Source organism: Eptesicus fuscus, chromosome 4 (assembly GCF_027574615.1).
Source record: "Eptesicus fuscus isolate TK198812 chromosome 4, DD_ASM_mEF_20220401, whole genome shotgun sequence".
NCBI lineage: Eukaryota > Metazoa > Chordata > Mammalia > Chiroptera > Vespertilionidae > Eptesicus > Eptesicus fuscus.
The window spans coordinates 87,428,867-87,449,973 of NC_072476.1; the positions used below are offsets into that span (position 1 = coordinate 87,428,867).

Sequence of the window (21,107 nt, forward strand, 5' to 3'; positions counted from 1 at the left end):
CAGAAAACCAAACCCCAGACCCTTACTAGTGTCCGTCCACAGTGGCCTAAAGAGTTATTTTTCACAGTGGAATTTTTTAATCATTTGGAAAAGTGAAAATGATAAAAGCGGTTTTAAAAAAATCATGGTGGCATCAGAATGAACACACTCGGCTGATAAACTTCGAGGCTCCCCAAACTGAACTCTAACCAGGAACAGTAGTGAAGGTAGAGTCCTCAGCCATTTAGCTTTTCGGGGTAATGTTTTCCTATATTTCATAGGTGATCTCCAGACCATGCATGGCAGCGCGCTTCCTGCAAACATTGACGCTTCACCAGTTCCCAAGGTTGTTCCAGCTCCTGAGGCTCTGATCATGCATTTTATCCGAAATTTTCACAGATAAAAACAAGTTTCAAGGGTTAAAGACAGAAAAGGAGGGGAGGAAGGAAAGCGTCCAGGCTGAAGGAGGCTCCCCTCCTTTTCCGCGGATGGTCTGGAGGTCAGCCGTGGATACCCAGGACTCTGGGGTCACAGAGGGTCCTGTCCCCGGGGCTGCGCACCCATAGGCGCTAATGTTGGACGCGTTTCCCCGCATCCTTTCGGAAAGGAGTGAAAAACCAGTGTTTGACTGTTCCCTCCTCTGGGGACCCCTTTTCAGAACGCAGGAGCCCGCTGGGGCAGAGGGTTAATTCCGCATCACATTAACCCTTTAAGGTTAACTCTAGGGACTTCAAGAGGTTTGGGGTGGGCGGGATTCCGGGAGGGATTCCCACCCCTTCCTCCTCCGTCACGATTCTTAGATCAGTCTTTATGAAAGCGTCCCGCCACTGATCCCCTAGTCCCGGTCCCTGCAGGCTCAGGACGGCTGTGCGGGACATCAGGCTCCATCTGGTCCAAGGGAATTCGTAATCAGGCTGCTTTCCATGCTTCCCCTTCTGATTGTTCTAACGAGGTTAAGTGAGGTCGGAGGCTCGGGCCGAGGGGCGCAGCGAGCCCGGTAAGGGCGGAAGGACCGGAGTCTGAGACAGTCCCGTTTGCGCGCTCACACGACCCTTCTCCTGCCAGCCCCCACCCTCGCCCAGGCTTCTGCCAGCAGGCTGGCCTCGCGCGCCCAGACCCCGCAGCCCACAGCTCGCCGCCCCGGCGCGCCGCTGTCTCCCCCCAGCGGCTGAGTGCGTGTCGCCGCGGGAGACGGGCGGCGGGAGAGTGGCGGGGCGGCTCGGCGCAGGCAAGCCCGCGGCTCCGCCCCGCGCCCCCCCTTTCCCGGCCGGCAGGGCCGCCCCCTCCGCGCCGCGCTCGGCTCAGACGGAGCAGCCGCCTCTGCAATGTCAGCAGCCGCAGCGGCGGCGGCAACGCGAGTGGCAGCGGCCGGGGCCCCGCGGTAGCCGCCAGCGCGGCACAGCCCGGCGGGCGCGCAAGACGCGAGCCCGCTGCCACCTCGCTGCCTCCGGGGCGCTGCGAGCGACTCTGCGCGCCCCGGCGCAGAGCTCCCGACCTCAGGCCAGCCCGGCTGCGGCCACGCACAAAGGACCACGGACCCGGGCTCCGGGGGTCTGCGCCTAGGGACCAGCCCGGGGACAGCCAGCTACGCCGCGCCTTCTCCTCCCTCCGCTCCCCGGGCGGCCGGAGCCCGAGCCAGAGCGGGCCCCGTCATATGACAGCGGCGATCCAGCGGCCGGAGAGCGAGCCTGCTGCCTGCTCCGCTGCGCCACGGCAGCCGGTGCCCGGAGTGGCCCGCGCCGCGCCCCGCTGAGTGGTCGGCCCGCCGCCGCGCCCCGAGCCCCGGCCCTCGGGCTCCTCCGGCAGCAGGAGCCGAGTAAAGCCTCAAGCCGGAGCCGAGCCTAAGATGGCCACGCTGCTCCGCAAAATCGGGCTCATCCGCCTGCACAACCGGGACACCGAGGACCCCAAGCACCACCACAACCACCGCGGCGGCGGCGGCCAGCAGAGCGCGTCGCTGCGCGGCAAGGGCGGCGGCAAGAGCAGCGGCCACAAGCAGCAGCACCCCCCCGGGGGCTCGGGCGACGCCAGCCCCGGGCCGGGCAAGGGCAAGGGCAAGCGCGCGCCGGAGCTGGCACCGCGCGACAAGCCGCCGCAGCCGGCGGCCGGGGCGGCGGGGGCGGCGGGCGCTGGGGGGCCCCGGGAGCCGGCGACAGGCGCCAGGGCGGGGCCGGGCCCGACGGGGGCGGCGGCGGCGGCGGGCGGCAGCCTGATGCCCGTGGCGCGCCAGCAGCACTGCACGCAGGTGCGCAGCCGGCGACTCATGAAGGAGCTGCAGGACATCGCGCGCCTCAGCGACCGCTTCATCTCCGTGGAGCTGGTGGACGAAAGCCTGTTCGACTGGAACGTGAAGCTGCACCAGGTGGACAAGGACTCGGTGCTGTGGCAGGACATGAAGGAGACCAACACCGAGTTCATCCTGCTCAACCTCACCTTCCCTGACAACTTCCCCTTCTCGCCGCCGTTCATGCGGGTGCTCAGCCCGCGCCTGGAGAACGGCTACGTGCTGGACGGCGGCGCCATCTGCATGGAGCTGCTCACGCCGCGCGGCTGGTCCAGCGCTTACACGGTGGAGGCCGTCATGCGCCAGTTTGCTGCCAGCCTGGTCAAGGGCCAGGTAAGCGGGGAAGGGCTGGGGCGCGCGGCCCGCGATCCTACCCAGTGAGCTGGCCCCTTCTGCCATCTCGCTGCGGGACCGGACTGCTATTGCGAGCGGGCCTCCAACCGGAGACTCCGGAGACTTCTTGGAGCCTCCACTTCTTTCCCCAAAGCGTTATTATCCTTCCCTACTTTTCCATCCCGTCGCTCCTGATCCCCCCACCCTGTCTCCGCCGCCCGTCTCCTCACTTCTTGTCTCTCCAGAATGCACTCTCCTGCTTTCTCGCTTCCTGCCTTCTCCTTTTTCTCCTCTCCCTCTTACCTCCTCCCCTGGTGTCCCTCAGGTCTACCCCTCTCTTCTCTGTCCTTTATCCTCTTTCCCACTCCTCCATCCCCTCCCCCATCACCGCCTCCCTCTCTGCCTTTCCTCCTCGCCAGCCACAGTCTCTCCCACTCTCCTCTCTCCTCCCTCTCGCTTCCACACCTCTCCCTCTCCTGTCCCCATAATGTCCTTAAAGGTGAAACTTTGTGTAACTCAGGATCCATATGTCCAACCTAGTTTACCACCCCACCAACACACACACACACACACACACACTCAGGGTTCCTCCCCAACTTCTCAGGTGGGTGCCCTGCAGGTGGGCGCTCTGTGGTGGGGTGCTCTGCCGGAGGCCCAGGCGCCCTCTGCTGAATCTGCCCCCTGGCTCTGCTTGCTTTTCCTGAGCAGCAGCTAGCGTAAAGCTGAAAGTTTTGCTCTTGAGAAATTTCACGGGAGAGGCAGAGGTGTGAGTGTCTCCGTAAGTAACAAGGCCAGACTTTGTCAAGGAAACGCCTGGTACCTGTCCCTTCCAGGACCTTCACCTCTGAGGTAGAGGTTCAAGGTCTTGGTTTCTCAGACCTGTTTCTTCCTTTGGTTTCCTCAGTAGTTAAATCTTTCATCAGGGCTAAAGATTTTTCACTAAATATTGAAATAAGGGACAAGTTTGATGCCTGAGTCTTCTCACCTATTGCACCAGATGGCAGCTTTACCGAAAAGAAACCCCAGAGGACTTGAGAGTGGAGAATGAATGACTCCCCTGAAGTCTGTTCCCACCTGGCTGCAGACGGTGCAGGAAGGTTTTATCTTCCCACGTTAGGTGCCCTTCATCATATTCAAGATGGTTGATGTTTTCCTGAAATCAATATTAATCGTTACTTAATAAAATCATGTTTTTATATGGGCTTCTTCTAGATTTATGAAGAATAATTGTTGTGTTTAGAAGACTCGAATGACCTCTATGTGGTCTTTTTACAGCCAGTGTATCAGAAGCGATCAGTCCCTTGTCACCTGCCTCTGTCTCTTTCACTGCAGGATCTTTCACACTAATCAAATAATGCTTGTTCTGCCAATTTCACTAGAGCCAGAGCCCCTGGGATACCAAGCAAATAGCATCCTAACTCTAGTGGAGAAGGGCACTTAATTCTTGACTGAGGTCTGTTGTTACCAAGTAACTATCCCGCTAGTGCATCTTTTCTGGGGCTTAGGTTCCACTTAATTCTTGAGTTAGGAATAGGATGGATGTGGCAGGTCTGGAAAGACATCTCGAAGTGAGCGGGATTTAACAGTTTAACGTCAGAGGTTCATTCTGAATCAATGCTGGCTCTGATGTAAGGTGCCTATGAATTGAGAAAAGCCCCAGGGGTGGCTGCGGGGGGGGGGGTGTCTCAGTTTATTTTTCAAGTAGAATTTATACAAATTATGTGGGAGAATATTTTGTAGAAATGCCTTTGTTATTTATTGGTAATCAGAACTCTCTGGAGCAGTCTCTTACCTTTTTTTTCATTCTTCACAGTGAAGATGACTTTGGGGATCAGGGGGAAAGGAATATCATTTTGTTTTATAGAATCACAGAATCACATGTTAGATTTGGAAGATATCGTAGAGGTCACCTGGACTACAGCCTGCACTTTAAAAGATGCAGGAAAGTAAGGATCTCAAATGAAAACTAAGGAAGTCTTTTTAAAAAGAACCCTGTCTTAGTTAAGTGCTTTCCATGTTTATGTTAATGCTATGAATAATAGTTCTGTTGGTGCCCATATACTTCTTTTAAAATAGGCACACCCTTTGTGTTGTCATCAAAATGGAAAGTCTTGCATACAACTTGCAAGTCAGAGACCTCAGTATAGTTATCAATAATATTTTATGTATCGATTTCAAAGATCTTACCTAATTGAACTCAGGGTCCTTCACCTAGAACCGTGGTCACCAAACTGTGGCCTCGCGAGCCACATGCGGCTCTTTGGCCCCTTGAGTGTGGATCTTCCACAAAATACCACGGCCTGGGCGAGTCTATTTTGAAGAAGTGGCGTTAGAAGAAGTTTAAGTTTAAAAAATTTGGCTCTCAAAAGGAATTTCAATCGTTGTAACGTTGATATTTGGCTCTGTTGACTAATGAGTTTGCCGACGTAGAATATTGTGTTATATTACCTATTCTAGTGCATTCAATATCTGAAATGAAGGTGAGAACTCAGCAAAGTTATTAAAATTCCAATCAGTTTCTTTGCTTTTTCCACGCTGACTTCAATATCCAAAAGGGAGGAATGTAGAATATACATAAACTATTCGAAGTGCAATGTAAGAATGGGAGAAATGAAGTTATTCGTGTTTCAGGATTCTGTGCACAAAAGTGTTTCGGGAACCTGAGCATTACTGTGCCTTTCCTACCTTTATGAATTCCCTGCCTACAGGTTGCTCACTGCAGCACCGTAGCTACCAAATTATTTCCATAGTAAAAGGTAATAGGCTTTGGGGAAAATGCCTGATTAGGCATTCCAAGAGAACCAGGACTGCTACCAAACCAGTAATTACTTTAAAAGAACGAATCACTCATTCTAGTACATTCCTCCATCTGTTGGCATTTCTTTTCAGGGTTCATTTTTTTCTTAAGTGACAAAGTCAGAAAAGGCTCCTTTTTCCCTTTCACAATTGCTCAGCTTACCTTTCTGAATTGATGATACACCAAGTCGATTTTGTCTCATACCTTTAGAGAAATCGTAAAATAATATTAAAGGTTTCATTGGCAATATGAAAAGATCAACTTAACCTTTTAGTGGACAAAATAAAAGTTGGGGTTTATCACATGATATGATCAATTCAGTCATTTCACAAGGCCTTTACCTGACTCTTTGGCTCATGTTATCAAAATCTCAGGTGTGCTGCTGGATGGGTCGCGGCTGCTTTCAATGAAATCAGCATGAATTTCTTGTGTGCTGTATTCTGTGTGGAGGCAGTGACATGCTTGCAGGCCTATTTGTCTGCTGTCCAGCACAAAGCCTCTTTTGACTAATAGAGACATTTTAGGTAACTCTTGCTTTCCTATAATTGCATGAAAAGCCCTGTATTTTTAAAATGAACTGCTGACAGTGTTCAAACGTTAGTCCATTATTTATACCCTTCACCACTTATTGAACTCGAAGAAGACAGTCCACAGCTCCTGTACATGATTTTTAACGTTCAAAGCTGTAAGAAGTTGGTCTTGAAACCAAAGTCAGATGCAACCAAAGGTAGAAATGACAGTGGACAGACTGGGAACCTGACATTGAAGGGTCCTGCCCGGAAGGGCCCCGGAGCTCACCGGCTTGTCCTCCAGGTGTGAAGTCTGGGATAATTGGAGGACTGGACAGAGACCCTCTTCTTGCAGTTGTGTGTGCATAAGGTTTCGCAAAAGCCACTTGAGGGAGCACTAACTTAGGATTCTGTTTTCACATCTGCTCACATCCTGAGTGTCCCCTTTTTAATTAGCTAGATATGGCCAGGGGCAGGGGACCAGATGGCACTTGAAAGACGGTTCCTCAGTCCTCTGTATCCCCTCAGAGCCAACCACAGGACTGGACTTGCCATGAAAATGATATTGATCAGGATAATAGCGGCAGCCACTAACATGTGCTGCATGCTCTCGGCCTGGCTCTGGACCAGCTAAGTAAGCAATTAGGCTGTTTCACCTCACTTGGTTCTACTATTTCGATGGTCAATGTGCAGGTGAGGAAACCGCTGCTCCACGCAGTCAGGTAACATTAATACAACTTCATGTTCTAATACCAACAGTGAGTGGCAAGGCCGTGAACATCAACCCATAACAGCAAAAGCTTCAGGTATGACAGAGTCAAGCCCACCCACCTAAGCACTGGGCACTCTCCAAGTAGCCTCTGAATTGTGACCTGCAATGATGAGCCTTTTTGTCCGCAGAAAATAGATGTGCAGCCAGCTATCAGCAGAAGACTGAGAACAACAGGACTGAAGCATCCTCAGATCTCAGTGTTTGAATTTAAAAAATTGGTAAGTGGTGCCAGGATAGTTATGTTTTCCTGACACCACCAGTTTCTGAGGCTTTAGAGTAAAGTAAACTGGCAGTTGTGGCCACTTGTCAGAATGCAATGAGGAGGTAAAGGGCTCTGCAGCCCACCTTGGTCATAACATGTATCACTGATGTAGGCCTTAAAAAGGGATCTGTACCATGGGTGTCACTGGGAATCACGTGTGCGCACCCACACATACACGCACACACACGGCCATCTTCAAGACTTCTTCCAAAGTACGAGGCCTAGAAACAGCATTTTACTTGTGACTGCAGCATCTCCAGGTCTTATCAGAAAATATGATGAAGATGAACAGCGCTTTGGGTTCTTAAAATGTATGAGCTTCTAAACTGTTATAATTGACGTATGTGTAAAAACCCTGTATTAGTTTCCTAGGGCTGCTGTAACAAAATGCCACAGACTGGGGGCCTTCACCAACAGAAACTTACTGTGTCACATTTCTGGAGGGCAAAAGTCTGGGCTCAAGGTGCCGGCAGGCTGGTTCCTTCCCAGGGTGTGAGAGAGAATCTCTAGGCCTCTCCTTGGCGTGTAGACCGTCTTCTCCTTATATCTCTTCACACTTCTTCCTTCTATTCGTGTCTATGTCATAATCTCTTCTCATAAGGACCCTGATCATATTGATTAGGGCCTATTCTCATCAATATAATTAACTTGATTGCCTCTAAATACAGTCACGTTCTAGATAAGACTCCAAACATGAATTTTGTTAGGACCCAATGCAGCCCCTAAGGAGCCCAAACAGGAACTCCTTAACCAGCTTAATCCCTTGTTTCTCTAGAGCAGGAGTGGGAACCTTTTCTCTGCCAAGGGCCATTTGGATATTTATAACATCATTCTCGGGCCATACAAAATTATCAACTTATAAATTAGCCTGCTGTATTTGGTCAAACATTTAATTAACTCACCCCTAATGCCTTGGCAGGCCCAGATTAAATGATTTCGTGGCCTGAATGTTCTCCACCTCTGCTTTAGAGGCTGTGCTGGTTTGCAGAGTAATGACAATGAAGGCAGTTGTGTGGACACAGGGCCACACTGAGGAGGGTCAGGAGGCCAACCTGGAGTGCAGCTTGGAACAGACAGATGGATTCCCCTTTAGAGGGAGGCTGGAGAACCTAGAGCGCAAACGGTGATAATCCCAGGTGAGTGACACGTGTGTTCACTCAGAGTGGACTTGAGGGGGTTCTATGAGTCACTGTGTGGTTTGTTCTGTGCCGCGAGTAGGTAGTGGAGAGATTTACCCACCATGATGACTCTGCAGCTTGAGGTATCCAGGTGCTTGACTGTTCAGAGGAAAAAATAGCTTGTTCTGCTATCAAGTAGGACAGGCAGGAGGACACAGACAGGACTCTGCATCCTAAAATAGTCCCACGCCAACTTGGCGGCCGGCAGCTCTGCTCTCTGGCGCTGCTCCTCTCCAGGCTGGTGGGACAGTTACTAATAGTAGTGACTTGCTTTGCCCTGAGTTGCCGACTTCTGAGAATCTAAACTTGCCAGAAGAGAATGTAAATGCATTTCTGATTTATATTAGGGGTGTGAGAGGCTTGTTTTTTTTCTTTTTAAGGAACAGCACAGTTAGGGGATTGTGTTTGTTTGTTTCATGGAAAGTGCCACTATGGACAGAGTTAACGTTCAATTTAAAGTCTGAGAGCCACAACCCAGTGTGTCCCTCCTCAGCCCCGGGAACAGGTATGTGTGGATTCAGAAAGGCAGCCTCAGATATCATTTGGGGATGGCTGATTTTACTTATTTATTAAAGCAGCCACTAACAGTGGTCTCTTTGAGCCATATTTCAAAACTGAGTCCTCGTTTTTCGCTGTGTTGATAAGGTAGTGAGAAGGGAGAAGGAGGATGGGTGACAGGTGTAACTCCTTTCCTCTCTGTCAGTGGTTCTCGCCTGGTGGTAACCAGGTGCCCTGGGGAATGTAAATCATTCCAACGCCAGGGCCCTACCCTCAGAGATTCAGACTCCTTGGTCTAGGATCAGGCCTGGTAGAGGCTTGTTGGAAAAGCTCCTCTGTGATTCTACGGGGAGACCAGGATGGAAAAAGCCACACTGGACCAGTAATTCTTCATCATTTCCGGTTCCACCATCTGGGATGTGGCCTCACACAGCAGCTGTGGCAGGGAGCCTCAGGTGGTAGTGGGTATAATCAACCCCCCTAACCTTCCCCTCTCCACCTTAATTAGACTCGCTGTCCTCTGTCAACCCTGATGGAGCCCCCTTGAAGTCCTGCCATCATAAAGCCAAGTCCTTCCTCCCTGGACAGTATGCATAGATCAAAACAGGTGCGAACCCTGCAAAAGGACATGTGTTCAAGACAGATCACTGGCTCTTCATTAGACACAGCTGGGAAGACTGGAGTACGGACCACCCAGAACTATGGATAGTCAGCTAATTCACATGGCAAGGTGTGGGGTGCCTGCCATGTATCAGACACTTGCTAGGCACACAGGTGTGAATAGACACACATAAAGTGCCTGACACGGAGAACTGACTACCCAGTGGGGATAACACAAACCCATTCATGTGTCTTTGACACAGCAGGCAGCTTCACAGTTACGGTTTGCTTGGTATTCGGGTAAGTGCCCATTCGTTGAATATATGTGGGTGTGTGTACACAGGGACTTTGGGAGAGGTAGGAACCTGGGGTCAGCAGCATCTTCAAACTTCCGTATGACTCTCCCAGAGGGAAACCTCTACTGACAGGTGGGTGGGACTTGACTCTACCGTTGAGGGCTAGCCAATTTTCTCAACATTGTTTCATGCTAATAAATGGGAAGAGCAGGTATTTCTCAAAATACACAAAGCTCTCATAATAGCAGAAATGTTTCTAATGTCTACACTTTCCTACCAGGAAGTCAGCAAACTAAGATAAGGTTTGTTTCTTTTTCCTCATTGTCACACATTTCATTCATTCATTCACTCATTCATTCCGCACCCATTTGCTGAGGGTCTGCCATGACTTGGGTACTATATCCACATCAGTGGCATTTCCGGGATGACCCTTCCCCATTCTGTGTGTTATTTCGTCCTCCTTTTGGCCATCTCCCAGGCTGGGTAATTTGGAGATGCCAGGAGAAAGCAAGCGGAGATGAGCAGGAGGACCAAAGACTGAGAAAGTCAGGGGACAAAGCAGATCTGGGACCAATCATGTGGCAAAGAACTAAAAGAGGAGGACAGGGCATGAGAACCAAAAGAGGTTGTTTCCCCCCAGCAGGCCTAGGTGTGGTCAGGGAGAGAATTAACTGGGATGCTTCCTTCCATGTTTGTCAAGCCCACCCTTTGCTCCCGACTCAGTGGATACTTGTGACCTCCTGCTTGGATTCCTGCACTGCCCCTATCCCATCACTCTGCCCTTCCCACCCTCCCTTTCAAACTGTAGGAGAAAGGTAACCACCTTCCTGGTTCCTCTAAAATGCAGACCTGGCATTCTCATACCCTTGATTGTGACCCTTACAGCATAGAGCCCAAGTCTCCGACGATGCCCACCCATAGGGGCACTCCTCTATTCCATGGCCCCCACGGAGGTCCCTCTCCCACCAGCCCCTTCCAGCCGTAGAATACCCACACTAGCTGGTTCTCTCCACCCCTGCTTAGCTCACAGATGTGCTCCCACCCAGAAAGCGCTTACTCCCCACACACCAGGGGAGCCCTTGGTCATCCTTCAGAACCCTGCTGAGGTGCTCTAATACCCTCTGCAAACAGCCCCTCACCACTCATGCAATCGAGCAATGGCTCCCTCCTCTGAACCACCTCTGCATTTTCTGGAAGACCTTCATTTCTAGGCTTAGCCTGGTAGATTATATTTACATACTTAAATGGTACTTCCCCTTCCCCTCAAATAATGCCTGACACGCCCTGTGTGCCGAATAAACGTCTGTCTCAAGATTGCTAGTCTGAGCAGACGCCCCATCCCTTAGCTTTGACCCCTCTCACAATGCAACATCAGATAGTGAACATGTATCAGATGCCATGCAAAATGCTTTATGGATAAATCCTTGCAACAGCCTATGAGATGGGCGTTGTTGTTATTCCCATCTTAAGATAAATCCTTGCAACAGCCTATGAGATGGGCATTGTTGTTATTCCCATCTTACAGAGGAGGAAACTGAGGCATGCCCGAAGCACATGGCTAGTAAAGAGCAGAGCTGAGTCGCCATGAGGCAGTCCAGTGCCAGAGCCACCTGGTGCTATGAGCTGTGGGAATGACAAGTGGAAGCCACCCCACCAAGTAGCACGTGCAGCTTGGTTGTTCCCAGGGGTCCCAATGCACCTCAGGGGAGGTTTGGCAACGATATTGTTCTTGGTTTTGCCACAAAGAAAGATAATGTATCCATCAAATCTAACACACAGTACTGAATTATCAGCAAAGTTGGACAACTAGAATGGTCCAAACTCACCATAAATTATCATACCTATTATGTGAAATGCAAGAATGTTTTAATTCTTTCAGACTGTAGGAGAAAGGTAATTATTACTGCTTTATTTCTTTGATACACAAAAGGGAAAGGCATTTTAAAGATTCTGAAAGTAACTTGAGAAAAATGCTTTTTGAACATAATGGCTACATTGGTAAAATCATTCAGATTGAAGAAATTACTTCTTTAAAAATAATTTCTGTAAAATGAATACTAATTCTCTGTCACAATATTTGGCAAGCATTCTCAATATTTTTAAAGAGTTCTTTGATGAGAGAGATAAGGAAAAACTATGTTACAATGGATTAGATTACATTTAAAGTTGAAATGTATTCAATTGGGAATTGGAGGACAAAAATCCCAGACAAATATTGTTAAGAGGGTGCTTGCCATTTTTTTTATCTTGAAATTCAGACATTTCCAAATATCAGAATTGATTATACATCCTATATAATAAAAGCCTAATATGCTAAGTGTCAGGTCGTCTGATTGACCAGTCACTATGACATACACTGACCACCAGGGGGTAGATGCTCCAACTGGTACGTTAGCTTACTGCTGGGGTCTGGCGGATCAGGACTGAGTGAGATGGGCTGGACATACCCTGGAGTCCTCCCGGTGTCCCTCCCTGGCTTGCCAACCTCCTGCATCCCTCTCTGGCCCCGATCATGCACCGGTGGGGTCCCTCGGCCTAGCCTGTGCCCTCTCACAATCTGGGACCCCTAAGGGGATGTCAGAGAGCCAGTTTTGGCCCAGTCCCACAGACCAGGCTGAGGGACCCCACTGGTGCACAAATTCGTGCACCAGGCCTCTAGTTGGTTATAATAGCAATTATTACTATTACATAAAGTTGGACATAATTATTAGAACAATTATTTTTGCTTTACCAAAACATATGCATTAGGGTGATTTTTGGGTGTCAAGCTGGGCACCCACTTTGCTTCCACCAGTCAGGAATGGGATGTCATTGTATAAAATAAATATGAATTGCTGCAAGGATTTATCTGTGCCGAGGTCTTTCACAGTTAATGACACACCCTACTCCACTCTGTTTCCAGCCAGGGAAAAGTAGAAGTATCATGGAAGAAATTTCAATTGAATTTTTTACAAGCTTAAATTAAACATAGCTAGTTTAATGTTATGTTTTTAAATATAACTTTTAAAAAGTCAACAAAATACTAATGTAATCATAATTTCTTCTTTTTTAAAAAATATTTTTTATTGATTTCAGAGAGAAGGGAGAGGGAGAGAAAGATAGAAACATCAATGATGAGAGAGAATTATTGATTTGCTGCCTCCTGCATGCCCCTTACTAGGGATCGAGCCTACAACCCTGTGCCCTGACCGGAAATCGAACCATGACCTCCTGGTTCATAGGTTCCACCCTCAACCACTGAGCCATGCCTGCAGGGATAATCATAATTTCTTTAATCTCACTTTGTGACAAGGAGACTGTTTCTCATGGAAGCTTCTTCTGCAGCCCATGTGTGTGGGAGAACTTGTCCATGGGGTCAGAGCCGCCCTCCAGCCTGGCCTTGGTAGGCAGAGCCTCCATAGCTGCGTGTAGGGCCCTCTGGGGAAAGGAAGACCTGTGTCCAGACTGAAAATGGCCTAAATCTAATGCAGATGAGCTGCTCAGGGTGGTCGCTGCCATCCCAACCTCACAGACCTGCTTGTTTTGCCTTTGATCAGTTTTATAATGTAGGATTTTGGAAAATCTTAGCTCGTAAAAGACAGTTTCTCTAACTGTAGGGTCAACCAATAAAATTACATAAAGCTTAAAGGAAATAATTCTAATTCATAAATAAAGCTAATCTAATAAAAAGTGACTTTGAACACTGCTGGATTGGATTAGGGTGATTTATTTTTAGTAATTTTACTTAAAAGAGGATCCTGGCATCTGCCTTTTCATAGATAAGAGAGAAGGAGGCCTCTTGTCCGTTATTCTCGAAGATCAGTCAGAGAGGAGCAGGAGACCCCAGAGCCCCTCCTGCCATGTCTGGCCCCCACAGGGTCACGTGGAGGACTGCGCAGCCTCTAAGCACCTGGACACCTGTGGGCTTCTCCTCAGAATAATGTTTTTAAATTCATAAGATAAAATCCACAGGATTTCAAAGGAAATGTAGTTATAATAGTTCACCCTTATTCACGGTTGTAGTCAACCTCAGTCTGAAAATATTACATGGAAAATTCCAGGAACGCACAATGCATAAGTTTTAAATTGCACACCATTTTGAGTAGCACGATGAAATCTTACTCCATCCCACTCTGTCACACCTGGAACGTGAACCATCTCTTCGTCTTCAGTCTCCACACTATGGATGCTCCTGCCTGTTAGTCACTTAGTAGCCGTCTTGATTATCAGTTAGATAGGTTGTTCCAGTACCACAGTGCTTGCCTCTCTTCTCTTAATAGCTAATTAGGGCCCTGGACATTGGCCCCTCATCTAGGGTAAGGCGAGCAACTAGATGTCTCCAGCATTTTTTCTACGTCTTAGGACTCAAATGGGTAGAACGGCATTCTCACAACCAGAGGAAATGGTATACTGCTCATTGAACCTCCAGAATTTTTATGCTGTTTTTGTTGTATTCACAGTGATTTTCCCATAGTTTAGCAATATTGAAATCTGAAATCCAGCATCTGAGATCATTGAGGCATGAAGCATCCTGTCCCCATTGTTTCTCAGCCTGCTGTGCAGATCATTCTAAGAAGGGATGTTATCATCTACGTGGAAGAGAGTCTATAACAATATCTAAATTCATGGGTGGTGTTGCCATAACTACTGCTTTAGGTCTGTAATGTTTTTAGCATCATAGTCACCAAATAGAAACAGATTTAAGCAGCATTGCTCAGGTTGTTTTTCACAGTTATTTGTGTCTCTTTCCTGCAAGCTAATTACTTAGCTGTCATCGAATCTTATGATTGAGATCATTTCAGTTGCCCAATCCAAAGAGAAATATTAAAGGCCCTCAAGTCACAACTTGGCCCCAACCACACACCATTTGGAGTTTCCAAGGCTGCCGCTCTCCCTTTTGATAAGTGAGTGGGCTTAGTTGGAAAGGATGAACCCAGCAGGCTCTGTTAGTCAGCACCTGACTTTATTGCCTTTCACGGGCCAGTAGACTGCACAAGGGCAGGTGACTATCATTTAACCCTTTCAGACCTGTTAAAAAGGTGATAGATGGTCCCACCATGACTGTGGCCAGAAAACCCTCAGGGAGTTCAGAATGTGGTCTTGGTCCACACCCAACCAGGAAAGACACCCGAGGCCCAGGACTGAAAACCCGAATGTGGGAGGAAGCGTATGAAGGACACAGCCAGCAAGCAGATCTAAGAGGCTTGGGTCTGGGTGGAGAAAGGAGTGAGGATTCGGCCAGCAGGTGCCAGCCAAGGGCCTGGGACTGAGACAGGCTGATGAGAACAAATCAGACCCCACATCCCAGAGCAAAGCTTGCATTCACAAAGCACTTGCACATGCATGGCTTTCTGGAGTCCCAAGACAGGGAGGCATGCCTGCATGCAGAACAAGGCTGCTCGCACACGGGGGATGAGGCAAGTGTCTCCTTCATGAGTTCCTGCCAGTAATATTATTGAACCAGACCACACATCTCCAGTAGGAATGAGAGGCTGAGATAATCTCCAAGGGGCATCTTCTTTCCTCTATATAGTCTCATGTTGTAGCATCAGCGAGAAGTTGTCAAATACCCAAGTCTGAGAGACCATTGAGTAGAGAGTGGATGGTCTGCCACGAAGGGCTGGGTGAGCATGTTACAGGATTCAGGAAGTAAGAGATGGCCCTTGCTCAGCTTGCATTCAGGACAGAATACACCTTATCCAAATTCCTGTTGATGGTCTCCATATATTCGATGGAAACTTCCACACTGTACCATTAAGTTAAGTTGCCCCAGAACATGGAGGGAAATGTTAAGAAGGCTACCAAACTGAAGAGGGTCCGACCACCCAACATGCAGCAGAGGCAAACACTGGACTCCAAGTTTTGCAGTGGAGAAATTAAAGCAGTTTATTGGCAAGGCACCAAGCCAGGAGAACAGGAAGCTATCCCTTAAAACCTGAACCCCTGCTGATTTTTAATCAAAGATTTTCAAATGCAAAGGTTGAGGGTTAGGGATTAGGGCCTCAGGTGATGCTGACTGGTTAGTTCTTGTGTAAGCTTCAGTGGTTTTCCTTAGCCTGATTGATTCAGTTCCTGACATCATCTTGTCTGGAGCCTTCATCACTGTGGTCGGTGATCTAACTGGACTGAGGAACCAGGATTCTGCAAAACATCTCATGATTGTGTGTCAGTGATGTTATCTTTAAAACCGAAGGCAGAGACTAAACATCTTGTGATCACTGTTATTGTTTAAGCTATTGTTGCTTTGTGCTTAAGTAGCTACATTTTTTTTCTAATATCTCAAACAAAGTGTACTTTTTAAACATTTTTGGAACTTGGGTTGTAGGCAGGCCTTCAGGATATGACCAACTTTGTTAGTCCTTGACTATAAGCTATTTCGCAACCAAAGCAATTAAAACATTTAATTGACGCCTATACCTACATTTCTAGAGTCTGTGAGCTAATGCCTACACATGTTTACTGTTGACTGTCAGTTTCAAGATCTTGGCCACAAGGAAAAGCTTCTGACATTTTTGGCTTCTAAACCTACAGTGAAAGACTGCTATTTTGTCATTTGTTTGGTCTTAAGAAGAATAATGCAGTGATATTAACTAGCCTTATAAGTCAAGCATAATTTGAGTGAGTGATAAAAGAATTTTTCATAGATAATCTTACCTTTCGAAACCATGAATCTCTAAATCATCCATTATTTGCTACTTAACATTTTATATTTTATGTTATTTTTCTCTACATAATTACAGTGACTATTGGTCCCTTGTACACAATCCTCATTTTTTTCATCTCCTGCCAGTCTCGTTCATTTCACTACTTTCAGGTAGTCTTCTAAGTCAGTAAGTCACACTATTGACTGGTAGGTAGCATTTTTAAAATACTTCAGAATATCCTAGAAGGTTTCACTCTGAGGTTGGGTGAATAAATCCTTTAAAACTTTTACTCTTGGAAACCTTGAACATACACCATATGTTAAATTTATAATACAGTGATCCTAGAGAAAGTCTAGGGAGAGAACATGGGTTTGGTAGTGACTGGAAGGGAGAAGAAAGAGCCCCTTGAATAGATGGAGAGAAGCATAGCATTTCCTCAGTAGAGGGCCTTGGATGGGACACCCTCCATTTTTTCATGCTGCTATCGACTGCAAACGTTGTCTTGTGTGTGGCTGATACCTCCTCCCACACTCTATGGACCTGGGACTGCAGTCAGGCCACCAGGGACCAGGAGCCGGATATTGATCTGAAATCCCTCAAAACCCAATCAGGCTTAACATTTGAGTTGTGATTTTAAAGTGGAATTTTTTCCAGAATATTCTAAACTTTTCATTTTTGTACAATCAGATACTAAGCAGAGTTGGGAAAAGTAGACAAACTGCACACATTTGCCAGTAAACCCAGATTTTCATGTGTTTTATTGAGCCACAATAACATTTGGCATTCCCTTGCCATTCAGAGTAAATTCTCTTCCCAATATATTGTGGTATTAAGTTCTGAGATAGGAACAAGGAAGCTTCAAAAGATCTAAAATCCTATAGGAGACAAAAATTCCAAAGTCAGGGTGGTGAGATCATAGCTGTCATCGAATGTTATGGTGGAGATCATTTCAGTTGCCCATCTCAGGTCACATTCTCCTGTAGCCTCTACTCTTTGGAACTTTAGGTTTTCCATCTCATCAATGGAAAAGAACAGGAAACCAGATCCCAATCAGTTCCCGTGGACCTTTCCGGCACACACATTCTATTGGTTTGTTTGCTTGTAAGGTATTGAAGGTCTCTTATCAGAAGTAGCTGATTTTAGTGTCGCATGTGTGAGGGTTCTTGGCCACTTCTGGCTGCCCTTCTGAGTTAGAACTGGACTGGAACAGTTATGAGGCCAGAGAGCAAACAGGGAGGCTCAGACAGAGCTGGTGCAGGCAGGTCTGGAAAGGTCCCCTTTATCCTGATGTCACCTGTGGGCGCACTGCCCTAAGTACACACACACCTCCTCAGGCAACCCCCAGTCAGATTTTAAATGCCTTGACAATGTTTGGGAAATAGAGATTCCTTTTGACTTGGGTGCAGCTGTTTTCTGCTCTGGGCGTTTTAAGCAGGTGCAGTCAGAGGGATTCAGAGTTCTGAAGGGCCACCAGTCCTGTGCCCTGATGACGTCTCACCTTGGATGGATTAATAATATCAACCTCGCCGAAACCGGTTTGGTTCAGTGGATAGAGCTTCGGCCTGAGGACTGAAGGGTCCCAGGTTCGATTCCGGTCAAGGGCATGTGCCTTGGTTGCTGGCACATCCCCGGTGATGTGCTGATCGATGTTTCTGGCTCTCTGTCCCTCTCTCTTCCTCTCTGTAAAAAATCAATGAAATATATTTTAAATAAAATAATAATAATAATAATATCAACCTCATGTGCGATTTATCGGGGAGGTCACAGAATCAGGCACTTTTTAAATGTAACTGCCTTTCTAGTTTTCTTAGATACAGTGAAGTGGCAGACAATAATTTGATTGTGTCTGCATAGAGTGAATACTTTAATTTTGTAACAGGAAACCAGAAAATTGGCAAAATATAACGCTCCAAGTTGCTATCTCACAACCTGCTTCCGGTGTCCTGGAAGTGAACAGTGGAGCCCATGAGAGATGCTGCACTGTCCCTATAACAAGCACTTTGTGAGGTACTCTGGGATGCCTCTTATGCCCCTCATGACCCAGGACACAGCAACTCCGTGTCAGGGAGGCCACACCTGGAGGACCCCCCAGCTTACTTCCTGCTTGAGAATCACTGCAGGAACCTAACACCAGTTCTGAGACTACAGCATGAATCATGCTTGCACTTTAACCCGTATTTAACTTCAGTGAATGTGGAACCTTGAATCTTTTCCCCATTTTCAAATCTTTCTTTTTTTCCCCTGTGCAGAGCATTTACCTAATAATACACCTTTGTTTTTTCTATGTATGTGTTTATCACCTTCCTGCTCACTACCAGCTGCCTCCCTCTGCTGTTCAGGCCCTGAAGTAGCCTTCCTTCTCCCCATCCTCCTCTCTGCCTTCCATCCTCCCCTCTGCTCCCCATTCTCCCCTCTGCCCTCCATCCTCCTCTCTGCTCCCCATCCTCCCCTCTGTCCTCCATCCTCCTCTCTGCTCCCCATCCTCCCCTCTGTCCTCTATCCTCCTCTCTGCTACGCATCCACACCTCTACTCCCCATCCTCTTCTCTTTCCCGCTTCTTCACCTCTGCTCCCCATCCTCCCCTCTTCTCCTTGTCATCCCCTCTAATCTTGCTTCTTCTGCTCCTCATCATCCTCTCTGCTCCCCCATTCTCTCCTCTTCTCCCTGTCCTCCCCTCTGCTCTTCCATCCCCACCTATGCCCCATTCTTTTTTCTACTCCCTGTTACCCCCTCTGCTCCTCTTATCAACTCCCCCTTCTGGTCCCTGGACAGTAGGGAGGGAGAAGGTAGTGAGTGCTCTGACTATGACTAGGGAGATCAGCTCTCAGGGTCTTAGCAGCAGATCTGCCCTTTCCTTCTCTTCCCCAATTATTCTTCTGCAAACTGAAACAAGAGTCCCTCTGCCTGGTGTCCTGGTGAGAATTTAGTGAGCTGCTGTGGGAATGTTTTAGCTGCCCCTTTAGCACCCCAAGACCAAATCCCCAACTGGAATCCCACCCACCAGACCCATCTCCAGGTCACATTCTCCTTGTAGCCTCTATTCCTCCCTCTGCCCAGGTTCTCTGTGCAATCCCAGAGCACTCTGCTTTCAGCTTGCTCTGGCATGTGCTTCCTCTTGGAAGCTGTGCTGTGTCTCTGAACCCAGCTGGGCTGGATGTTCCTCACAGGGGGAATAACTCCCTGTAATGGAAATCAAGGTTCAACTGCCTGTCACCAAGAAAGCCAACTCATGAGACAGGTGCTGGTTAAAAGGAAAGAGGTTTATTCAAGTGCAGGTAACCTGAAAAGATGGGGGACTCTTGTTGCAAAGCCCATCTAGCATCTCAGTGCAGGCAGGGGTTTTTATAGGGAGGGAAAGTTAAAGCAGAACAAAGAGATCACAGGGAGGGGCTAGGGATATGCAGACAGTGTCCTTGCTAGTCCCAATATGATCTTTAATGTCAGCATACAGGAATTGGTCAGTGCTAGCCAAATCCCTGCAGTTGGGTGATCCTCATCACCTGAGGTATGGTCAAGGCCATTTCTTGTACAAGCTGGAACTGGAACTTCTGATGCCTGCAATCCTACCTAATAAAAGGGTAATATGCAAATTGACCACACCTTCACTATGCCTAAGCCATGCCCACCAGCCATGCCCACCAGCCAATCAGGGCGAGTATGCAAATAAACCCAACCAAGATGGCTACAGCCACAGAGAGAAAGGTTTCCCAGGCAACGGAGGAAGCCAAGCTTTCCACCTGCCCTTGCTAGGCCTAAGCCTCCACTCAAGCTACAAAGTTTCAATTATAGAAGGTAAACAAATCTTAACAGAAATGGCGGCAGCCATGGAGCTGGAGAGAGCAGGCCAGGGTTGCCCCTGGCAATGGAGAAAGCAAAGCTTTCCGCATACCCTGGCCAGGCCCAGGCCTCCACTTAAGGCTACAAAGTTTCAATTATAGAAGGTGAATTAACCCCAAGAGAAATGGCTGCCTGCCATGGAGCAAGCAGGAGGTTTGGCTCCACTCCAGGCTACAAAGTTTCAATTGTAGAAGGTAAATAAATTCCAGATATCAGGGCCTCCTCTTGGGTCGCCAGGGGGCGTGGCTGACCTGCAAACCACTACAGGCCCCTTGCTCAGGCCGCCCCATACCCCAAGGGAACCCCCATCCTGATCCAGGACACCCTTCAGGGCAAACCAGCTGGCCCCCACCCCTGCACCAGGCCTCTATCCTATCTAATAAAAGAGTAATATGCATATTGACCATCACTCCAACACACAATATGGATGCCCCCATGTGGTCAAAGATCTTGCCCCCATGTGGACACAAGATGGCCACCACAAGATGGCCAGCAGGTGAGGGCAGTTGGGAGGCATCAGGCCTGCAAGGGAGGGCAGTTGAGAGGGACCCAGGCCTGCAAGGGAGGGAATTTGGAGGCGATCAACCCTGCAGGGGAGGGCAGTTAAGGGTGACCAGGCTGGCAGAGGATGGAAGTTGGGGGCAAACAGGCTGGCAGGGGAGCAGTTAGGCATCAATCAGGCTGGCATGGGAGTGGTTAGGGGATGATCAGGCTGGCAGGCAGAGGCGGTTAGGGGCAATCAGGAAGGCAGGCAGGCGAGCAGTTGGGAGCCAGCAGTCCTGGATTGTGAGAGGGATGTCCGACAAATGGGCAGTCGGACATCCCTCGAGGGGTCCCATATTGGAGAGGTACAGGCTGGGCTGAGGGACACCCCCCACCTCTGTGCACGAATTTCGTGCAACGGGCCTCTAGTATGTTAATAAGGAAACCATTAGTGTGTGAGTGTCTTTTAATGGTTAGTCAAATCAGAGTAGTATAGAGTTTTTATTCCCTGTCACATACCCACAGGAGGAGCAGTTTGTTGGGACTCTGGGTAGGCAGGCATTTGGGGCTTGCAGGAACTAGCCCAGACCTTGCATCAAGCAAGCACTCCACAGCTATTATAGAGTGAAATTGAGTTGATGACTTTCAGGTACCAC

The 21,107-nt window shown here is 48.4% G+C and overlaps 1 protein-coding gene across 3 annotated transcripts in view; it reads left to right on the forward strand.

The window, feature by feature from the left end:
- The first annotated feature begins 1,320 nt into the window (after positions 1 to 1,320).
- The window catches only part of UBE2QL1 (ubiquitin conjugating enzyme E2 Q family like 1), a 34,425-nt gene continuing 14,638 nt past the window's right edge, over positions 1,321 to 21,107 (forward strand). The window contains exons 1-2 of one of the 3 annotated variants that reach the window (XM_054715248.1): positions 1,323 to 2,596; positions 3,594 to 3,797. In XM_054715248.1, the coding sequence (XP_054571223.1) occupies positions 1,826 to 2,596; positions 3,594 to 3,644 (822 nt within the window). In that variant the 5' untranslated portion in view covers positions 1,323 to 1,825 and the 3' untranslated portion in view covers positions 3,645 to 3,797. Of the gene's footprint in view, positions 2,597 to 3,593; positions 3,798 to 21,107 lie in introns of those variants that run through there. The other 2 variants (XM_008161803.3, XR_008555892.1) reach the window with 2 other exon arrangements.